An 18,356-nucleotide genomic window follows, 5' to 3' on the forward strand; every position below is an offset into this window, starting at 1 on the left:
TGGATCCAGGGGTCTAGAGGAGATAACCTGAAAAATCACGCTTCAGTAACTGAGTGCTTGGGGACTTTTTTATTTGGGTTATTTTAATCCTTTCAGAGGTTGGTTTTATGTCAGAAAGAGCCATTTAATCGTAGAAACATGAAAGAAGCAGGGGTTAGAAAGGGTATGTTTTCTTCTTAAGGCGGTGTTTTCTAAAGTAGGTCATGACCCTCTTATGCAGGAATTTTGCAGCTGCTATCCTAGGGGTTGGAACTATATCTGGGAGCCTACAGAGGCAAAAGCAGAGGGTATTAAGCAGATCCTAATAACCATTCCTCCCCATCACCCTTCAATGAAATGATCTCCTGCTTTTCAGGAATAAAGCAGCAAGCATTTGGCTGTGCCTGGTTTTCATTGTTTTCCTAAGCCATTATGTTGGAAGAGATTAATCAGGGAGCAAATTTTCTCCGAAAGCTGATCTTAAAAGAGGCGGGGGAAGAGCCTCAGCACTGACCTTGATCAGAGTGTCTTGAGTGAGTGGGGGAGTGAGCAGGAACCCAGCACAGGAACACTAACCCCATGCTGCCCACCTCATTGGGACTGCAGTTGGCTCTGAGCGCAGCAGATCTGTGGCTGCTGGGAGAGTTGGTTTGTCTAAGTTGTGCTACCCTGGCACAAACTGCCCTTGGGGTTTTTCCTCATTGAAGGCTGTTCACAGCAGCCCAGGAAATCTCTTTCCATGTTCCCTATATATTTGTTAACTGCTCTTAAACTTCACAAAACTTTCTTGGTGAGCTTTTTCTTCTTCTGTCTGTTGGTATCATCTCTCCCTATACTTGTTTTACGCTTAGCAGTGTGTTCAGCATCCTGGCTGCAGCTTCTCTCCTTTCTTTCTCTTGCCACCCTGGCATTTAATAAACAAACTGTGTGGCTGCAAACCCTGAAGTGCCCGTGTTGCCATGTTTTCTGAACTCTCCAAAGAAGCATGGAAACCTGTCTTTGTTTGGTCCCAGAAGCAAGGCACGCTGCTGCTGCTGCCACCAAAGAGCAGCTTGCTTGTGGCACATCGTGCTTCAGCTTGGCTTAATCCTCGCTTGATACGCTTTTGAGATTTCATTGTTTCTCTATAATTAGTGCTACAGAGGAGCTGAAAGAAATGACGAATTAGCAGGAGAGGGGGGAGTGGGGAGAGCAGGTGGTGATCGAACTAAAGAGAGCTGCCAGAAAAGTAGGAGCAGCAGGGAATTAAATGGGAGGAGTCTCGAGTTCAGATGGTTCCCTGCCATGTGCCCAGAAGGATTTAGTTTGGGATTTCATTAGTGTTCAAATAATGCCATACACTCCTAACAGATCGGGTCCTTGTAGGCTGGGACATTGTCCAGCACCTAGTGAAAAGCAGTTTTTGCCCTGAAGTCCTAGTGAGCATTGATCCCACAGACTTGAGGACTGGAAAGGAGCTGTAGCATGAGTGGTCCTGCTTTTAATTAGCCTGTATCTATTGTTTCTGGTAGTGACATCCTGAAAGAATAAAACACAAAGCTCTTCTTTGAGTGGTGACTTCTATAAAGCCCTGGACTTCATCTTGTGAAGGATTTGGTTCATAGTAGTGATGTTGCATCTGGATTGTGAGAAGCACCTCTGCCAGTTGTGCTTACACAAACTGGGTTTAACTGGCACAGAAATCCTGGGGTGTCATGCAGTGGGGGGAAGCAGTATGCTGACACTCTTGAGTGTCTGAGATATCCAGAAAGAGTCTTTGAACACAGATACCTATGCTGATGAAGACAGGTAGCTTTAGAAGTAAAAATACACACTACAAAACTAACTGGGGAGTGAAAAGGGTTCTGGGACAAGACAGTCCTCCGAGGTGCACAGTCATATTCTTCCAGCATCTGGCTTGTGTTTTCAGCCTCTATTACTATGCACCAAGACATCCAAAGAAAGAAATCATAATACTGGTGCTTTGAATGTGTCAGCAGCAACATTTCTTTTGGGATCTAACTCTTTCCAAAGAAATGATACAGTGTTTGTTTTTTGTTCTGACTTCCAAAAGGCTATTGCTGTAGGGAGACCAGCAGTTCTAGGAAGTGCAAACTCACTTCTGCCTTTTGTCACCACTTCTGTGTGCTCTGCTCTCTTTGTCTTGAGCCTTTGTGGTTTTACTTTTTTCCCCCCACCAAAGAAGCAGCAGAAACAAAACGAGACAAACAGGTATTGGGTGGAGAGAGTAGGTCAGTGCCACCCAGGATTCCCAGTGAGTGGGAATTAATTTCTACTGGGACTGCTGCTTTCATGCTGGATTCCTGCACCTGCTGGGCAGAGTGACTACAGGGAGTGTATGTGGAGGTTTGCTTTCAGGATGTTTGTCCTGTTTTTAATGTTGTGTATTTCAGCCCTGCTCCTGGCAGTCTAACCAAACTGCTGTCAAAACCTCCATCCCTTGCTCTTTCTGAGCACTTTCTTTTAAATATCTGCATAGACCTCTCCATCATCTTTCATTTGCTCAAGAACCTGCTTACAGCACTCAAACTTTGCTTTCAAAGCCCCTTGTAAATATTCTTGCTGTTATTGCTGTCCTTTTCCTCATAACTTTGTTTTGCCTTGTGCTGTGAATAGTCTCTGAAAAACATTATGTGTGCAAGTAATAAATGGCCTTAGTCTTGAACTTCTTAAAAACCCATTTGCTTTGTGAAATAATAAAGCTTTAGCAACCTTAGCATTTTGTGTTCTGCACACTTTCACTTTCTGCCATTAAAATATAAACTCCTGAGTACAGGGACTCCTGGCAAGCTGATGCTGTTGTCCAGGGTGCACTGGCCATGCCATATAAAGTGAAGTCAAAGTCCTGTAGCTCCACTGCTCCACTGTAGCAGGTACTGGTTGAAGATTAGAGGAGCAGAGTCCCACAGTTCAGGGCTTCTCAATTTATTTCAGTGTGATTTGGAATGGAGCATTTTTCCTGTATCTTTCAGGGCTGGGTTTCAAGCTCTTTCTCCCACATGGAACTTCGAGTTGGTACAACTTGGTGTGAGAAGATTCTTGATGGTGGTTGTAGGGAGCTTCAGTAGCTTTTGTTTAAAGATGAAACTTTTAGCCCCCAGTTTATGTGAATGTACTAGAAAAAAAATCACAAAGCTTGCAAAACGTGCTTTACCTGAATTGCAGATTCTGGAAGTAGTTTTTATAGTGTTAAAAATAGGAGAATCTGCTAAAATAGGTGTTACTCCAAAATGCAGAATAGTTGTTCTCATTTCTCTCAGCCCAAATGGACTCAAGAGTTATGCCTGGGATAATAAATAAAATAGCTGTGGGTTTATTTTTATTAGCATTTTTTAGGTATTGGCAATAGGCACTTTGGAGCTATTTTTCACACATCCTACCCCTTTTTTTATTAATTTGGATTTACTCCTTTCCAATGAAATGTGTAAATGTGGGGAACCAAGATGAAGGTAGAAGGTAAAGCAACAAGGTGTCCTATTGATGAGAGGTGAATGTTGCAACAGCTTCTGGAGGCCAGCAAAAATGAGCATCAAATAGATTTTATGTCTCAGCATTGCAAACTCCTTCTCATGTCAAAGGATATGATGTTGCTGAGCATGTTAAATCCAGAACTCCCTACCTGTAGCAGTTTGAAGGACTGTATGTTAAAATACGGTATTTTTTCCCCATTGGAATTTAAATGTTCTCTGGCTATGGTTTTCAACCCAGAAACTGAGGCAGTGTGAGAGCTGGAGCTGAACCTGCTTGAATGAAACCTACCTCGTGTCTTTGCATAAAATCAGGAGAGATGGGAACAGCAATTAGTGTCTAAAAATATTTGAAAAATCTCATTAGTGTCGGCAGCAAAGAGTGGCTTGTTTTGACACTTTGGGTGAACACATCAGGTTAAAAGTCTGTGTGACCTCAGTGGCATATCTTTTAAAAATACATGAGTAGAATCACTCTTCTATAAGGAAGCTGGAATCTGGAGAGGGTTTTTGGTCTGCAGAGCTGTAATGATCCCTGGAAGGGACCATAAAGATCTACTTGTTTTCCTTCAGTTTGCCCAGTTTGGATGTGGCGGCTGAGCCAACCCATGGAGCTGCACAGTGGGGAGTGCCTAGAGGGCTTTCACTGGGTTTTTACCTGGCTCTGCTGTCTTTACTACCTGGCACTCAGAATTTTGTTGTCTGGCCTCCCTCCCTTCCTGGTGAAGTCTGTAAGGTGTTGGTAACTCTCTCTTTTTCCTCCCTCAGGGAGTGGAGCGACTGCAGTGGTCCAGGCAGCCTTCTGCGCTCCGAAGAAAGAGAAGGTGGCGATTAAACGGATCAATCTTGAGAAGTGTCAGACAAGCATGGATGAGCTCCTGGTATGCAATCAGAATTGTCTGGGGAGTTGTATTTCTGTTATTTCTGAAATACCTCTTTGCCAAGTGCCTTAAAACCTTTCTTGAGGTGGAATGAAGGTTTTGGAACTTGACTGACTTCATTAGAGGCAGCTTAGTTGTCCTGGTTGTGGGACATGGTACTTAAAATGTTAAAAAGATCAACTGTTGCAAAACTTCAGACTGTTTGTTTAGAGCTCAGCACTTTGTATAATCCCTTTGTTTTGAACTGAGTTAATGTGCAAGTGTGAAGCTCAGATGTACCCACAAGAGCTCTGAAGTTTGAGGGGGATCCAGAACTGCTTTCAGAACATTTCAAATTTAAGGGAATGGCTTCGCTTTCTTTTCCTTTCCTTCAGTTCTTTACATTTTTTTCCCTTCACCTGTAAAGAGAAAAACTGAATGAATTAGCTGTTGTTCCTAATCTCTTTCTGGTACTGATGCCAGCTAAAGAGATCACTGACATATTGCAGGCTGCCGTATGGAAATCCCCGTAATTCTGAGTTCAGGACAGGAGACAGAATCCTTTGGAGCTATGGCTCTGTCATTTTCTGCTGCTCTGTGCCTCTTTTCTCAAGGTTATCTCAATGAAAAACAGATTTTTGCAGTAGCTGTGGTAACTGAAATTTCCCTTTCCTCATCTGGCCCCTGTGTTGATGGGCTTGGTTTTCTTCTCTTTGTGTGTGTGTGTGAGCTGGTGCCTCTGCAGTGCAGTGCTTGTTACATTCGCCTCACATCTGGAAGGTCCCTGAATTTAAACCAGGTAGAAATAGACATTCCTGTGAACACTGAGTTGTCTCCACTAAAATGAGAAAGCTCTCTGGGGGCAAAGCTTTTCCACAGTAAATATTGGCATTACGGAGATGAGTCTTGGTACTATCTTTTCTTCTAAAGCAACTCTCTAAGATTTTTATAATCCTACCTTGTCTGTCTGTCCACTTGCATCTCGACAGCTTCTGTGGTTTACTTCAGGCACTTTTTTTGGTGCTTGCAATTACAAGGTAGAACAGAGAGAATTTGAGAGTCCTGCTACCTCTACATTTGTACAATCTTCAGCAAATCACCTGAACCACAGTTCCAGTTTCTGTCTAATGCTATTTTTGTCATTATAGGCATCTGCAAATCTGCCCTGGTAAAGAGGTAAAGGCTCCATTCAGTCTGTCATAGTGCTCCTGTGGAGGGTTGCATGAAGGACTCAAGATGGCCTGTGTTCAAATCCTCTTATGGTTCATGCTAGTGTAGGAGTTCAAGATCTCCTCTCACAGTTGGTCTTTTTGTCCTTATACCAACCCTTGGTATCCTTTTCGAGCCTCTTACATGTCTTGCTCATACTACCCTGCCTCAGTGGTATTCCTGCCTGCATTGTCAGGATGTAGTAATTGAGACTGAGTCTTTGAGTAATTGCCAATTCTGGCAAAAGAAGGTTAGGTTCAGAAAGAGATACTGCAGAGATACGATGTATAATTTTAGATAAGTACTTCTAATTGCACGTTTTGGGTCTCTGGCTGACGTGTTCATCACAATGATTTTTCCTGTTGTGGGTAGGCCTGCAATGTATTGCTGTTATCAGCTCTCCAGAGCTTCCAGTTTTGTGACCAGATCTGGTGTGGGTCCTTCGCTGGGCTTGGGTATGCAGCTGTAAATATCCTTGAATTTAAAAGTCACAGAGGGGTGGAGGGGCACAAAGATGGTTCTGAGCTGTAGCAGCTTCCTGGGGCAGCGGTTGCTGAGGTAGATGTGTTGTGTGAAAAAGTGTTTTCCCTGGGCTTGTTCTGAATTTGTCAGTCTATTGGATCACCAGTGTTGTTTCTCAGTGCAAGAGCCAAAAAGAATGGAAGTTCCTGATTTCCCAGCTCTGTGTGCTCTTACCTTCACTTATTTTTATCTTGTTTCCATATCTGCTTCTACTCTAAAGTAAATATCCTCAAATTTCTTGTAGTCTCCCTTCATGGCAGTTTTCCCAATTAGTTTAATTAACTTTTTTGAGCAACTGCTTCTTATTGCAGGATTGTGGTGTTCCCTCCCCACCAAAAAAAAAAAAAAAAAGGTAACTGTAGATGGTTACAGTTGCTTTAAGAAAAAAATGCAAAGACAAATATGATGAATTCACACTGGGGTATGTTACACCCCCTCCTTGCTTTCTCCTTTCCCCCAGTACAATTAGAATCACAAACTGGGGCCTTCAGGAGCTCTGTTATCCTTCTGTTGCATTTGAGCACAGCAGTCAGCTTAGGGTAAACTCTGCTTTCCTGCCTGGGGTCAGGAGAGTGCTCTTGGTTTACAGCACTGCCCACTCATTGGGCAGTGTGATAGCAAGGGGGAAATTGTGCTTAAATTATTTTATAATTATTTTTCTACAGACCTGTAGACTTCTCTGTTGAAGCAAGCTTCTTTCATCCCAGAATCTGCCTAGCTAAGAGGGTAGAACAGTGTCACATTGCTCATGAGAGACTAGGAAGACCAGCAAACAGTTCTGTAATCCTTAAAAAGATGATTTGATTCTTGTATATCTCTTTCAATGTCTGTGCTGCTTAGTGGCTGGCACTTCTACTTCTTGGGACAGAGGAGAAGAGGAAGGTTAATATGGAGTGTGAAATGCAGAGCAAGTGGCTCTATGACCAGCTGGATGGGTGAGTGGCCTTGAGCTTCCTTTAAGCCTAGCAGGTGTCCAGAGGCCAGGAAATCTGGGACCATGTCCTTGCTTTGGAGATACTCACTCTAAGCAGAGTAAGTGCTATGACTTGGCTCATTAAAGATACTGATCTTGATCCTTTTAGCTCAATATACATTTGAGCCGTGTGGGTGATCAGGAATAAACTGCACACTTTGCATATACTGTGTGACATTCTAGGTTAATGCACTGTATTTATTTATTGCTGCTGTGGGGTATGGAAAATGCAGGAAGGCCCAGTTTTGTTGAATCATGAGTAAGCCAAGTCAAGGGCATTCAGCTCTTCAGCTGGAGTGCTAATTGCTGTAAAGAATGTAGACAGCAAGAGTAATGCTGGGCAGAGATGTACCTCTTTCTAACCCAGCTGCTGAATTAGGGGTGATGTTTGTCAGGAATTTATTTCCATGCTTCATTTTTACTTTTCCCCTGTATGTTTTTGAATGCTCCCAGATCCTTCCTAGACTGCCTGTGGGATTCAGCTGAGAGGGAAGTACAGTGTAGCTTATAATGATTCTTGCTCAGGGGTGTGACTGGGAGTGGAGTGTAAGGAGAGCTGGTCAAATACAGTGTTTTCTATAAATTATCTTGGACTTTTTGATTTATTACTGACGTGGAATTTATTCAATTCCAGTTTTTACTTGTCTTGCGACCCGTGGTAGTTAACAACCACACTGGTGTGGGTTTGCAAACAGTCTGCTTGTTCATGTGTTGTATGTCACAGCTGCACACCATTCAGTGCTGTGTTTTGCTCTTACTCTTTTCCATTGTGGGATGCTGGTTGCTTTACTGCTGTTGCCAATCCTTGAAACAGTGGTGAAACATCTGCCTCAAAATAACCATGCCTCCAGCCTTTTTTCTTGTATAAGTGTTTTCTTGTTTTAAAGAATTACTGATGTAAAAGGCCTTAAATCCCCCCTCTGTCCTACAAACTCTGCTTCATTTTCATGCAATTAAAGCTGAGTTTTCTTTCATCCAGATGGAGACTTTTTTCTCCATGAGTAGCAGATGACGTGGGTTGTCAGCTTAGCAGTTACCAGGAATGTTGAACAGCAGAGAGGGAAGCATAAGCTATGGGATATTTCACATTGGGCTTTCCCAGCTAGGGCGAAATGCTGCCTGTTTATTCCCTAAGATGATTCAACAGGAGACAGGCTCAGGAAAGAGCATGGGGGATGTGGTGTTGCTGTTCCTAGAAGGAGATTCCAAATTCTTCCCACTCCAGAAAATGATTAGGACTGGGTCTGACAGGTCTGCACTCAAGACGTGATGGTACTACTCTTTTACTGCTGTGGCCAGAGGGCAGTTAAGGAGGCTGAGGGAACAAGTTGAACTGCAGTTAAACAGAAATGTCCTCTAGAATTTCATGGAAATAACCTGGGGAACTTGCTGCCAATAATGGAGATCAAACATTGTGTGAGATTAAATAAATCAACCTATAGTTTAGAAGGTTAAATTAGATAGGATTTAAAAAAAGGATTATGAACTCCCCTGGTTTAAAGCGTAAGCCAACTGTTAACTGCCCAGGCTTAGTAAGAAGTCTACCCTCTGGGCAGATAATTGTGTAACTGCTTTTTATAGGGTTTTTACACCTTCTTTTGAAGACTTGGGCAGGATATTGAACTGCCTTTGATCTGATGGAGCACTTCCTACAAGTGGATTAACCAGACTATAAGGTTGTTGGGAACAAAGCAGCAGATTGCTGTGGAAGTAGTACAGATGTTTCATCCATGCCTGTCATCTGATGGGAATTGCTCTTATAATTCCATTTCCAGGCCTGAGGAGCTTTACACTTACTCCAGGGGAAAAAAGTCCCCAGTGTCAGTGCCAGGGAGTCTTACGTATGATACGTGGTTTCTGCATGGTTATTTGATCTGCTGTGTTACATGTTGGGATTGCATCTTAAGACTTAAACCTATGCTGGGTACAGCTTGGTTGTATTGTTTATCAAAGCAGGAACAACAGAAGTCTTAATTACTGGACTGGTTTAGGTTTTGGTTTGGTTTTGTTTTGGGGTTGTTTTTGTGTAGAGTTCACTATGATCATCAGTGTTAATGGTGGGTGAAGTCCTGAACACAGAATGTCTTCCTTTACTTGGACTGGATGAGCATGAGATGGTGCATGTAAAGAACTTTAGAGAGTTTGCAGCTGTCTGTGGGCACTAATCACATTGAAAGCATTGTTGAGCTGTAAGCACTGGCTATTGATCTGAACAACTGTAAGGGTCAGTAATAGGTTAGTTGGTGATGTGGGTAAAGCTGGCTTGCTTGTATCTGTGAGAGGAGGCATTCACTTGCCCGTTCGCTTTTTGGCTGAAACCAATAAAAAATGGCCATGTAGGAATTGCTACACCACAATTATAAACAAACAACAGTTTATAAACACCTGCTTCCTTCAGTACATTTCCACTAATGCTGAAGACTTTGAAAGAGGGAACGACCACTGACTGAGGCTGAAGACTAGCCATTAAAATGGGCAACTGCTGAATGACTTGCCATGGGACTGTTTTGTTCCCGTCACTGAAGATTATTTAATGGATGAAGTGTGTTTATCCCTTTCAGAATTGTTTCTCTTTCACTGTTGTTCTAGGGCTAATCTAACCCCTCTTTACTCGTGCCAATTTAGGTCCTGTAGCCACTTGAGGCAAGGAGTTGAACTGGATAATCCAAGGAGTGGGAGGTGAATCAGGATCTCTGATTTTGTGTTTTTTCCCCACCTTCTTAATGTCTCTTGAGTTAATTTTGGTAGAAGAACATGTTTGGTTTTGTTTTTTGTTTTTAGTTATGTTGCCACCTCAAAAGGCAAATGAATTATTACTGTCAATTTTCCAACCTTTTAGCTAAACGGTTAAAATTCCACTTGGAGCAAAATATGAATGGTTATGGCTGCTGTAGGACTGGAGCTCTAAATCCTGCTTTAAAAGGATGAAGAGCAGCTTTAATGCCTTATCTCTCAGCTGAAATCTCATGGTGTAAGATCTTTACCAGCCATACTTGAAGCATTGATGTTTTCAAGGGGTGATCACACCTGACCTGCTTTGATTTCTGCCTAGCCATGCTTTCCCTCCCCAGTTCTCTTATGGTTGTGATTGCCTTCAAACAGGGTAGCCACGTTGACAGCTTTCTGGACTCTGAAGTTGCAGGTAGCCACATGAAAGCACTCCGCTGCTGTGCTGTATCTCTTGAGTTCATGTCAACATGTAGAAAGTAAAACTAAATAAAGCACAATTTTTGTCCCTGTATTTGAGAGCATCTCTGAAGAAAGCCTCAGGGGCAGACGAACAGAGTAAAAGGTGATGATGTGAAAAGAAAATACCATTAAGAAACTTGAGCTGGTAGCTAAAACACAGCCTTAACTGCTCCCATTAATTCAAACTTCAGTTGTGTGTCAGTGGGCAAATAAACCCTCATCCAAAATAGCGGATCTCCAGAAGTATGTCTGACTTACAGGAGACTAGCAGGTTGCTTATGATTCTAGATTATACTTCACTGCAGTTTTATTGCTGTTTTGCAAGCCTTGAAAAGTTTCTTTTATTGCCTGTAGAAGTACTGAAAACATTTGTCAGAACCCTTAATGGAAGCCATGGAGGCATTTAGAGCTAATCCCAGTCTATTTGCTTTTGGTATTTGACAATACAGATATTTTTAATATCTTGCCCAGGGTGAGCATGTAACCATTTCCAAACCATTGCCTGTGTCTAGACATGTTTTTGTTGGGAATTCATTCTCCATAGCTAAACAAAAAGCGGAGCAATTTATGGGAATTGGCAGGAAGGCTGTCTCTCATCACTGAAGCCATGGAGTGTGAGGGGTGTTGGGTGGAAGAGCTGCTTATCACCCACTGCATCTGTGGATGGCGTGGAGGTCTGTGTCAAATGACCCATGGCTGTTGGCAGAGAGGGAATAAAGCAACCTTTCCACCTTAATGCTTGTATAGAGCAGCCCAAATAAATTATTACAGAGGTGTGGATCACTGAGATTTTTTTTTTTAGCAGTCTTCCAATATAGTTTTCATGCTGGGGAAAATATGGGAAGCACAGTTGTAACTCAGTTATCTGGGGATAGCAGTCTTATTAGGGAGGTACGAAGAGGAAACCCTTGCCGGCTATGACTTTGTTGTGTTTGAAGAGCAGCAAACTCTCCCAAAGGTTTTGGGAATAGTATTAAAGCTGAGCTTACTACACACAGAATGGCTGTTGCTGCATTTTATCCCCTCCTTCTGTAAGTATGCTTTTGAGGAGAGCTTCCCAGTGATCCTTGAGTGGGATTCCTGCTTTAGCTACAGCCCTTCAGCCGCTGCATTTGTACTGCTGGAGCAGACTGTGGATGTATGACAGAATTGGCTTGGTTTCAGTTATGCCAGGAAGCATTTTAACCACAAAGCCCCTGTGATTTGCCACTATCACTTATAACAATTGTATGGGTTGAGCTTTCAGGATGTTGGTACCCTCTTTGGGGGAGAAGAAGAACCAAGCTTTGATATAGCCAGTGTGAGATTAGCCTAGAAAACTGCTGAAAATGGAGTGGGGGTTTGTGGGTGGAAGGGAAAGTCTGCTGCTCCTTCTGATTGGTAATAATGTAAAAACACTAAAAATCGTGGGCTGTGATGCAATTAATTATTCAGAGCTGTGCTACACTGTGTGAGAAATGGATTAATCTGCCTGTGTTATACATCCACTGGCTGACAGAGGTGTTTAATTGCACAGATCAGGTTTGTGATTATTTATTTTCCCTCTTTATGCCTTGGTGCACATGACAGACTTGAGCTATTTTTTTTTTTTAAGCTGTGCTTCCCAGCCCAGGGAGCAGATTGTGGTAGTGAATGAGAGAGGAAGTTCTTCAAAAATAATAAAATGGTAACTAAGTGTCACAGAACGCCTGAAAAATTCTGAAGTACAGGGCTGCTTAAATGACAAAGATCTGATCCTGGTCTAGGCTGTTAAGTAAACTTGGTCCAGGCTTTGTCTCATTGCCTCCTGTACTCCAGTAGGATACACAAGTGTGTATCAAATATGCAGTGTTTGAGTATATTTCTCATATTACTCTCTTGATCTCCCAGGGAGCTGCTTCAAAATATTTTGAGCAGTCTAGCTGAGAAAATATAAAACCAGCTCCTTTGGATAATTTCTGAGAGTGGTGGGTTTGGGGCAGGTCTGGCTGAAGAGATGGATTACCAGTCCTGCTTGCAGCTTTCCATCTTGGCTTCCTCTGGTGCCACTTGTGCTCATGTAGTATATTTTAATTGTCAGAGAGAGAACTACAGAGAGCCACAGAAAACTCTGAAGTTGCTGATTTATTCCTTTTTGAAAAATGACTTGACACAAGTGAAAGTTTGCAAGGAAGGGAGCTGGAGCTGTCAGAGTAAGCAGAATATATTGTTTTAGGCTGTATTTATTTTCACAGAGTGTTTTTTATTCAGAGTATGCTACATGGAGATGAATAGCCTATTCCCCACTCTTCAAATATGCTTTCCTGTTTAGAAGGATTCTTCTTTAATCTGCTTGTTAAGTTTCCTGGAAAGCTGGTGCCTCTCCTGGGGAAGCAGAAAGAGGAACCAATTGCTTTGGATTCCTCAAATGCACCTACTCCCTGAAAAGCAGTGCTAAGTGGATAAATCAACATGAGCCTGTTCCTTTGGAGCTGTGATTGCCAGCTCAGGCCTTGCCAAGGGGAAGCAGTGGCTTTACTCTGAACTCGGTCACAAGCAGAGCTTTGTACAGGAGTAGGAGGAAAATGTGCTGCATTTGTGGGGCGTCCTAGGCATGAGTGAATTCTTCTCAGAGCTCTCTCTTGTACTTCAGTACCAGGGAAGTCTTGTGCTTAGAGGGAGGGAAGGATCAGGGGGTGAAGGGCCCGTGCTCTCCTCCTTCCCTGCGTCCAGTGAAGGAATGTTGTAGTTGAGAGCAGAAGTTCAGGGTATGAGGGGAGGAGTGTCTGGGGTTGGTGCTGCTGGAGGGTCCAACTTGACAGTTTGGGGGACTTGGCTGGAGCACAAGGGCTCAGCTGGGTGCGGTGCAGGGTGCCAGGCTTGGCTCCGTGGATGGCTTTTGTCTATGGACAGCCAAGAAACTGTGGGTCTGCCTGTCCAAACTGGTGATTTGTGCTTGCATAATGAAATCAGTCTGTGTTTTCTGTGGTGTTCCCTCCATAACCTGGGAAGCCTCAACCCATAACCTGAACCCATAACCAAAACTGAGGCTAAGCACAGTCAAAACTCTAAACAATTTATATATCTCAACATATTTCATGTTGTCCTCCATCAGTAGTAGCTACTGACTTTCTAATCTCAAAGTGGTCTCCCTCTTCTTCCAGTATGACAAAGGATACAGCTGTCCTTTGTGCCTTCAACCTGATTGAGCTAAGCCATCTGCTTTCCTGCTGGGAAGAAACATTAGGAATAAGAGGCCTTTTTTTCCCAGAGGCCAGTATTTCCCTTTCTCATCCAAATGATCGTCTTCAACAGATTAAGCATCTGTTGCATCGTGTCTTACTGAAAGGAGAAGTCGGCATGAACTTCTTAGGTCACAAACTGGAGTGAATTTTTGGGAATATTCTATTATAGCTGCATGCAGGTGTTTCAGTTGCCACCACTTTGATGGTGTTACCAAGGGTTTTTTGGGTAACTTTTTCTTCCTCTAGACAGACAGGAATAACATCCTAAAATACCTTCTGGCTCTAGTATGATGCAGCCTGAGTGTTTAGAGTATTTCTGGATTTTCTACATTTACCTTCTAGGTATCCTTTTTCTTTGCACCCTCTTTGTGTCTTGAGGGAGATAACCTCTGTGCCTGAGGAGTAATAATCACTGTGTGTGTCCAACTGCTAATGTTTTTTTTTTTCCTCTACAGAAAGAAATTCAAGCCATGAGTCAATGCCATCACCCCAACATTGTATCTTACTACACATCATTTGTGGTGAAAGATGAGCTTTGGCTGGTGATGAAGTTACTTAGTGGAGGTGAGTGGTCCAATTTCTTTACCCTAAAAGGCAGCATAAAAACCTGTCTTACCTCCTTCCTCTCTCCCTTGTTTACCTCTTAAGCATCCCACCTGTGAATTAAGACATTTCATAGAATTGTAGAGTTGTTTAGGTTGGAAAAGACCGTTAGGATCAGAAAGTCCAACCATTACCCCAGCACTGCCAAGTTCACCACTAAAACCCTGTCCCCAAGTGTCACATCTATGCATCTTCTAAACCCCACCTCCCCAGGCAGCCTGTTCCAATGCTGAACAACCCTTTCCATGGAGATATGTTTCCTACTGTCCAATCTAACCCTCCCCTGGTGCAACTTGACGCAGCTTCCTCTTATCCTACTGCTTGTTCGCTGGGAGCAGAGCCTGACCCCCACCTGGCTGCACCCTTCTGTCAGAGAGTTGTGGCAAGTTAGAAGGTCCCCATGGAGCCTCCTTTTCTCCAGGCTGAGCCCCCACAGCTCCCTCAGCTGCTCCTGGTGCCCCAGCCCCTTCCCCAGCTCCATTCCCTTCTCTGGACTTGCTCCAGCCCCTTAAATTCTTTCTTGTAGTGGGGGGCCCAGAACTGCACACAGCACTTGAGGTGCCTTAGCAGTGCCCTGGTCCTGCTGCCACACTATTCCTGACACAGGCCAGGTGCCTTCGGCCTTCTTGCCCATCTGACCACACTTTGGCTCGTGTTCTGCCACTGTCAACCAGCACCCCCAGGTCCTTCCCCACCAAGCATCTTTCCAGCAATTCCGTATGAACAGTAATAATTTGATTTCAACTCATTCAGGTCAGAAATAGCTTCTCATGTTATGTCCATCAGTAGTAACACCTAACTAGCTTTTTAAAATCACTGTCTGGTTAACACAGAGCCAGGGAAACTTCCCTTTATTCTCTCAGATGCTGGAGAAACAGCTTTTTTTGAGAGACTTGAGTTTGAAAATTTTGTATCAGTAGTGTTTTATTTGATGTCATAATATTTTCCAGGAACCCTGTGTAAGTTACAGTTGAGACAAGAAATGGAATCAAGTTCTGGATGATAGCACAAAGGGTTGTTGCTAAATCCTGGGCCTGTGTTTAGGAAGACTTCATTTTCCTGGCACTGCAGTGAAAAGGAATTGAAAACTGGGGGGGGGGAAAAAAAAAATCCCTATTTTCTTGCTTAAAAAAAAAAACCCAACTTGGCTTCTCTGTTCTTGGCTTAATTTTGAGGACTGTAAAATGCCAGAAGATGATGTGGAAAAATCTGGCTAAACCTGTTTGCTTTTTACTCAAGAGCTCAACAATGACCATAAAACATGTCTCTTTGAAGGTGTTCTTTAGAGAATTTTAGCAGTCCTCTTGGGGGAAATCAAATTCCATGCCAACCTTAAGTCTGTCTTAAAGGGTTTTTAATGTCTCATGTGTCATTAAGCAATACCTTCTGTTTTCTTAGAGGGACATGTAACAGGCCATTAAAGATACGATGACTATGTGTGTGTGGAAAAGAATCCCCTGACAGCTTAGAGCAAGCAGTGTTGCTGTGTGTATAAAAGGTGTATCTATGGGAAAGTTTCCACAACATGAGGAAATGGCATTTCAGGGGGTGCTGGAGAGGCAGCAGCAAGGGGTTTGGCCTTTTCCAGGAGAGGACACAACCTTCTTGAAGAAAATGCACAGCTGCCTCAGTCACTTCACAGCAGTTTTCTGTCAGAATCAAGTCACAATGAGGGTCATCCTTGAACCTCCAAACGTTGTCTCTGTCTGTTCTCAATTTTGTGTGGAGGTGGGGTTTTTTTCGTTGTGTTTTTTTGTTTGTTTGTTTGGGGGTTTTTTGGTGTTTTTTTTTTTTTTTTTTTTTATGTAAAGCTGGGAAAAAGTCAGACCATCATTATCAAGGCATCACAGATGTAAAGACTACACTGGAAAATTTCTGGAAAAATAATCATTGCTTCAGAACCAGCCTCTTGCTGGTGAGAGTGACAACCTGCTTCTCATTTAATATTCCCTTTGAATGGGCTTTTATGTTCTTCAGCCTGATAATTGACCCATGTGCAGCTCTGGCATTTAGTGGGGGACTTGCAGTAAAGTAGTGCTAGGAAATCTCACTTCTTATTCTGTTGTATATGTTGAAGAGTAGGGTCATACAGTAGAAGACAGACTAGTAAGAGTAATTCTTCCCTCTGTCCAACATTTCTGTGAGTCAGTGTTACATTTTCTCACTTAAAAGGAATCATTTGAAGGCTGGAGGAATTGCTAAAGTAAATAGAAAGACTTTCAGAATGACCTGTCACTTTCTAAGCAGGAGGGTACCTCGTGAGGTATTTTTCAGCTGTTTTCTTTTACATACTTTTTACTTCATACTTTTTTTTCTATCTGTGCTTCAGGAATCTCATATCTCAAGGCAAATTCTACAGCACAGTCTTAAGGATGGGGGAAGAAACTTGTGATTGGCACTTTCTGACTGAAGAGCTTTTCCATTCACTTTTAACGAGACTATTTTCAGTTGGTCTTAGACTGAGTGATTTATGTAACAAGAGACACTTCTGAAACTGTCTCTCATTCCTTTGAGCTTAGTTCTTATCAGTAATAAAGTGGCTCGTTTTGCAGTCATCTGTCATCCAGTGGGAAAAATAATGATCTGTGTTCCTCAACAGGAAAAACCTTTGAGCTGGTTTTTAAACCAGAAAACAAAACAAAAAGCAAAGGAAAACACCCCCAAAACAAAATCAAAAACAAACAAGCAAACAAAAGCCCTCCACCAAAACAGACCCAAACCAGAGTACAGCCTAACACTTTAATTTTGTTTAGATGTTCAGAGAGATTTGTACATCTCAGTAAGTACATATGAAATACATTCTGATGTCCATTCTGTATCTTGATCATGGCTTTTGTACTTGAGAATTTGTTCTGGGTAAAAGTTCAGAATTTTATTGCGTCTTTTCTGTCAGTGTGTGATTTCAGGCTGAAACTGGTTTTAATTTCAGCCTACAAACACTGACCTTACTAATTTGATAAGCAGCCCATAAGACAGCCCAATCCATAATGCAAGCCTTTTTTGCTGTTGTTGCTGTAAGTGCAATTTAATTTATTTTCTGGCTGCAGTCTTTCTATGAAATCCTAAGCTGGTCATACATGCAAGAGTTTTAGGAATGTCTCCAAGGGAAAATAAATCCATTAATTGCTGCTGTCTAATAGTGCTTTGCTCCTCAACAACCAGAGGGTGCACTCAAAGGTACCTTAATTACCTGACTGACATTGTCACTGAAACGGAACTATTTGTCTCCACAAGTACTCTGTTGATGGGAGATTTCTGTATTTGAATGGTGTCAGCAGCCAGGAGGTAATGGGGAGCTGATGTGCATCAGAGCCCAGCCAGGCTGGTGGGAGTCACTGCTCGGAGCAGTCTGAACTGGCAGCACTGACCCCAAACAGGTGTGGAGTTGCTGATGGCAGAAACGTGGCTGTGATGAGATGCAACTGGTAGAGACAGGAGGTGCTGGTGTGTCCAGTTACTGACACCCTTTTGCAGGTCTCGTGACGTGTGTCTGTGTCAGGTTTGTGAAGTGTCTGCTGTTTCTGTTCCCTTCAGTAGAAATGGCAGACCCTTTTCTCTAATGATGGAAGTTTTGTAGGGTTCTAAGCTTAGCAGTGTGAACTCGACACCCCAGCCTTTGGGTCTGGTGTTACTCCAAACTAAACTCCAATGGCTATTTCTAGACAACTGGTGACCTGCTCTTTGCCTCCCTGGCATTCTCCTGTCATGAATTTTACTCGTGCCTTTTTAAAGCCTGCTGAAGCCCAGTCCTGCTCGCAAGCTCCTGTGGCTTTTTAGTAGGAAGAGGAGCAGCTGTGCTTTTGTTCTTGTGCTTTTACTGACTGTGACCTGTTTGCTCTTCTAAATTCTCCCTGCTTTTAACAAGAGCTCTCATTTCACAGGTGACCCAAGGCTGTAGATAACGCTATAAAACAGTTGCTCCTATGAAACAGCTGGCTCTGGTGGCTTGCTACATCACACAACAATTTTTTCTGTCCTAGCCTACAGCAGTGGAAACCACCAAAGTATTTTTAAACTGTGCAAATCCTTTAAATACTGAAACATTTCCAGACAGGGCTCTTGGATATTCTGCCCTCTTGAAGGCTCCTAATGAAATCTGCTAAGGAGATTGCTGTATTGAAATAGTTAAACCTTTTATTTTCCAGAAGTTTTTAAGATTATCTTATCAACTTCTAGCTTCAACCTTTGATCTGAAGTTCAGAAAGCCAGACCAAAAGAGGTAGGCAAGTCTTAGTTCTCTACCAGGGAGTTGGGACTTCTTGTTCTGCTTCTGCTGTGTCAGTCTCTGATCTGGCCCCTCCTAATTCCAACAGAGAGTTATGATCAAAGCATAAACCACAGGTTTTTAGAA

The 18,356-nt window shown here is 42.8% G+C and overlaps 1 protein-coding gene across 1 annotated transcript in view; it reads left to right on the plus strand.

Annotated features, from left to right (window-relative positions):
- Positions 1–4,198: 4,198 nt before the first annotated feature.
- Positions 4,199–18,356, plus strand: part of OXSR1 (oxidative stress responsive 1) — a gene marked incomplete at its 5' end in the record, with an annotated part of 69,373 nt that continues 55,215 nt past the window's right edge. Inside the window, 2 exons of the mRNA XM_017746774.1 lie at positions 4,199–4,327; positions 13,858–13,966. Of these exons, the coding sequence (XP_017602263.1) occupies positions 4,199–4,327; positions 13,858–13,966 (238 nt within the window). The remainder of the gene's footprint in view (positions 4,328–13,857; positions 13,967–18,356) is intronic.

This window comes from Corvus brachyrhynchos, unplaced genomic scaffold (genome assembly GCF_000691975.1).
Source record: "Corvus brachyrhynchos isolate BGI_N302 unplaced genomic scaffold, ASM69197v1 scaffold18, whole genome shotgun sequence".
Taxonomy (NCBI): Eukaryota; Metazoa; Chordata; class Aves; order Passeriformes; family Corvidae; genus Corvus; species Corvus brachyrhynchos.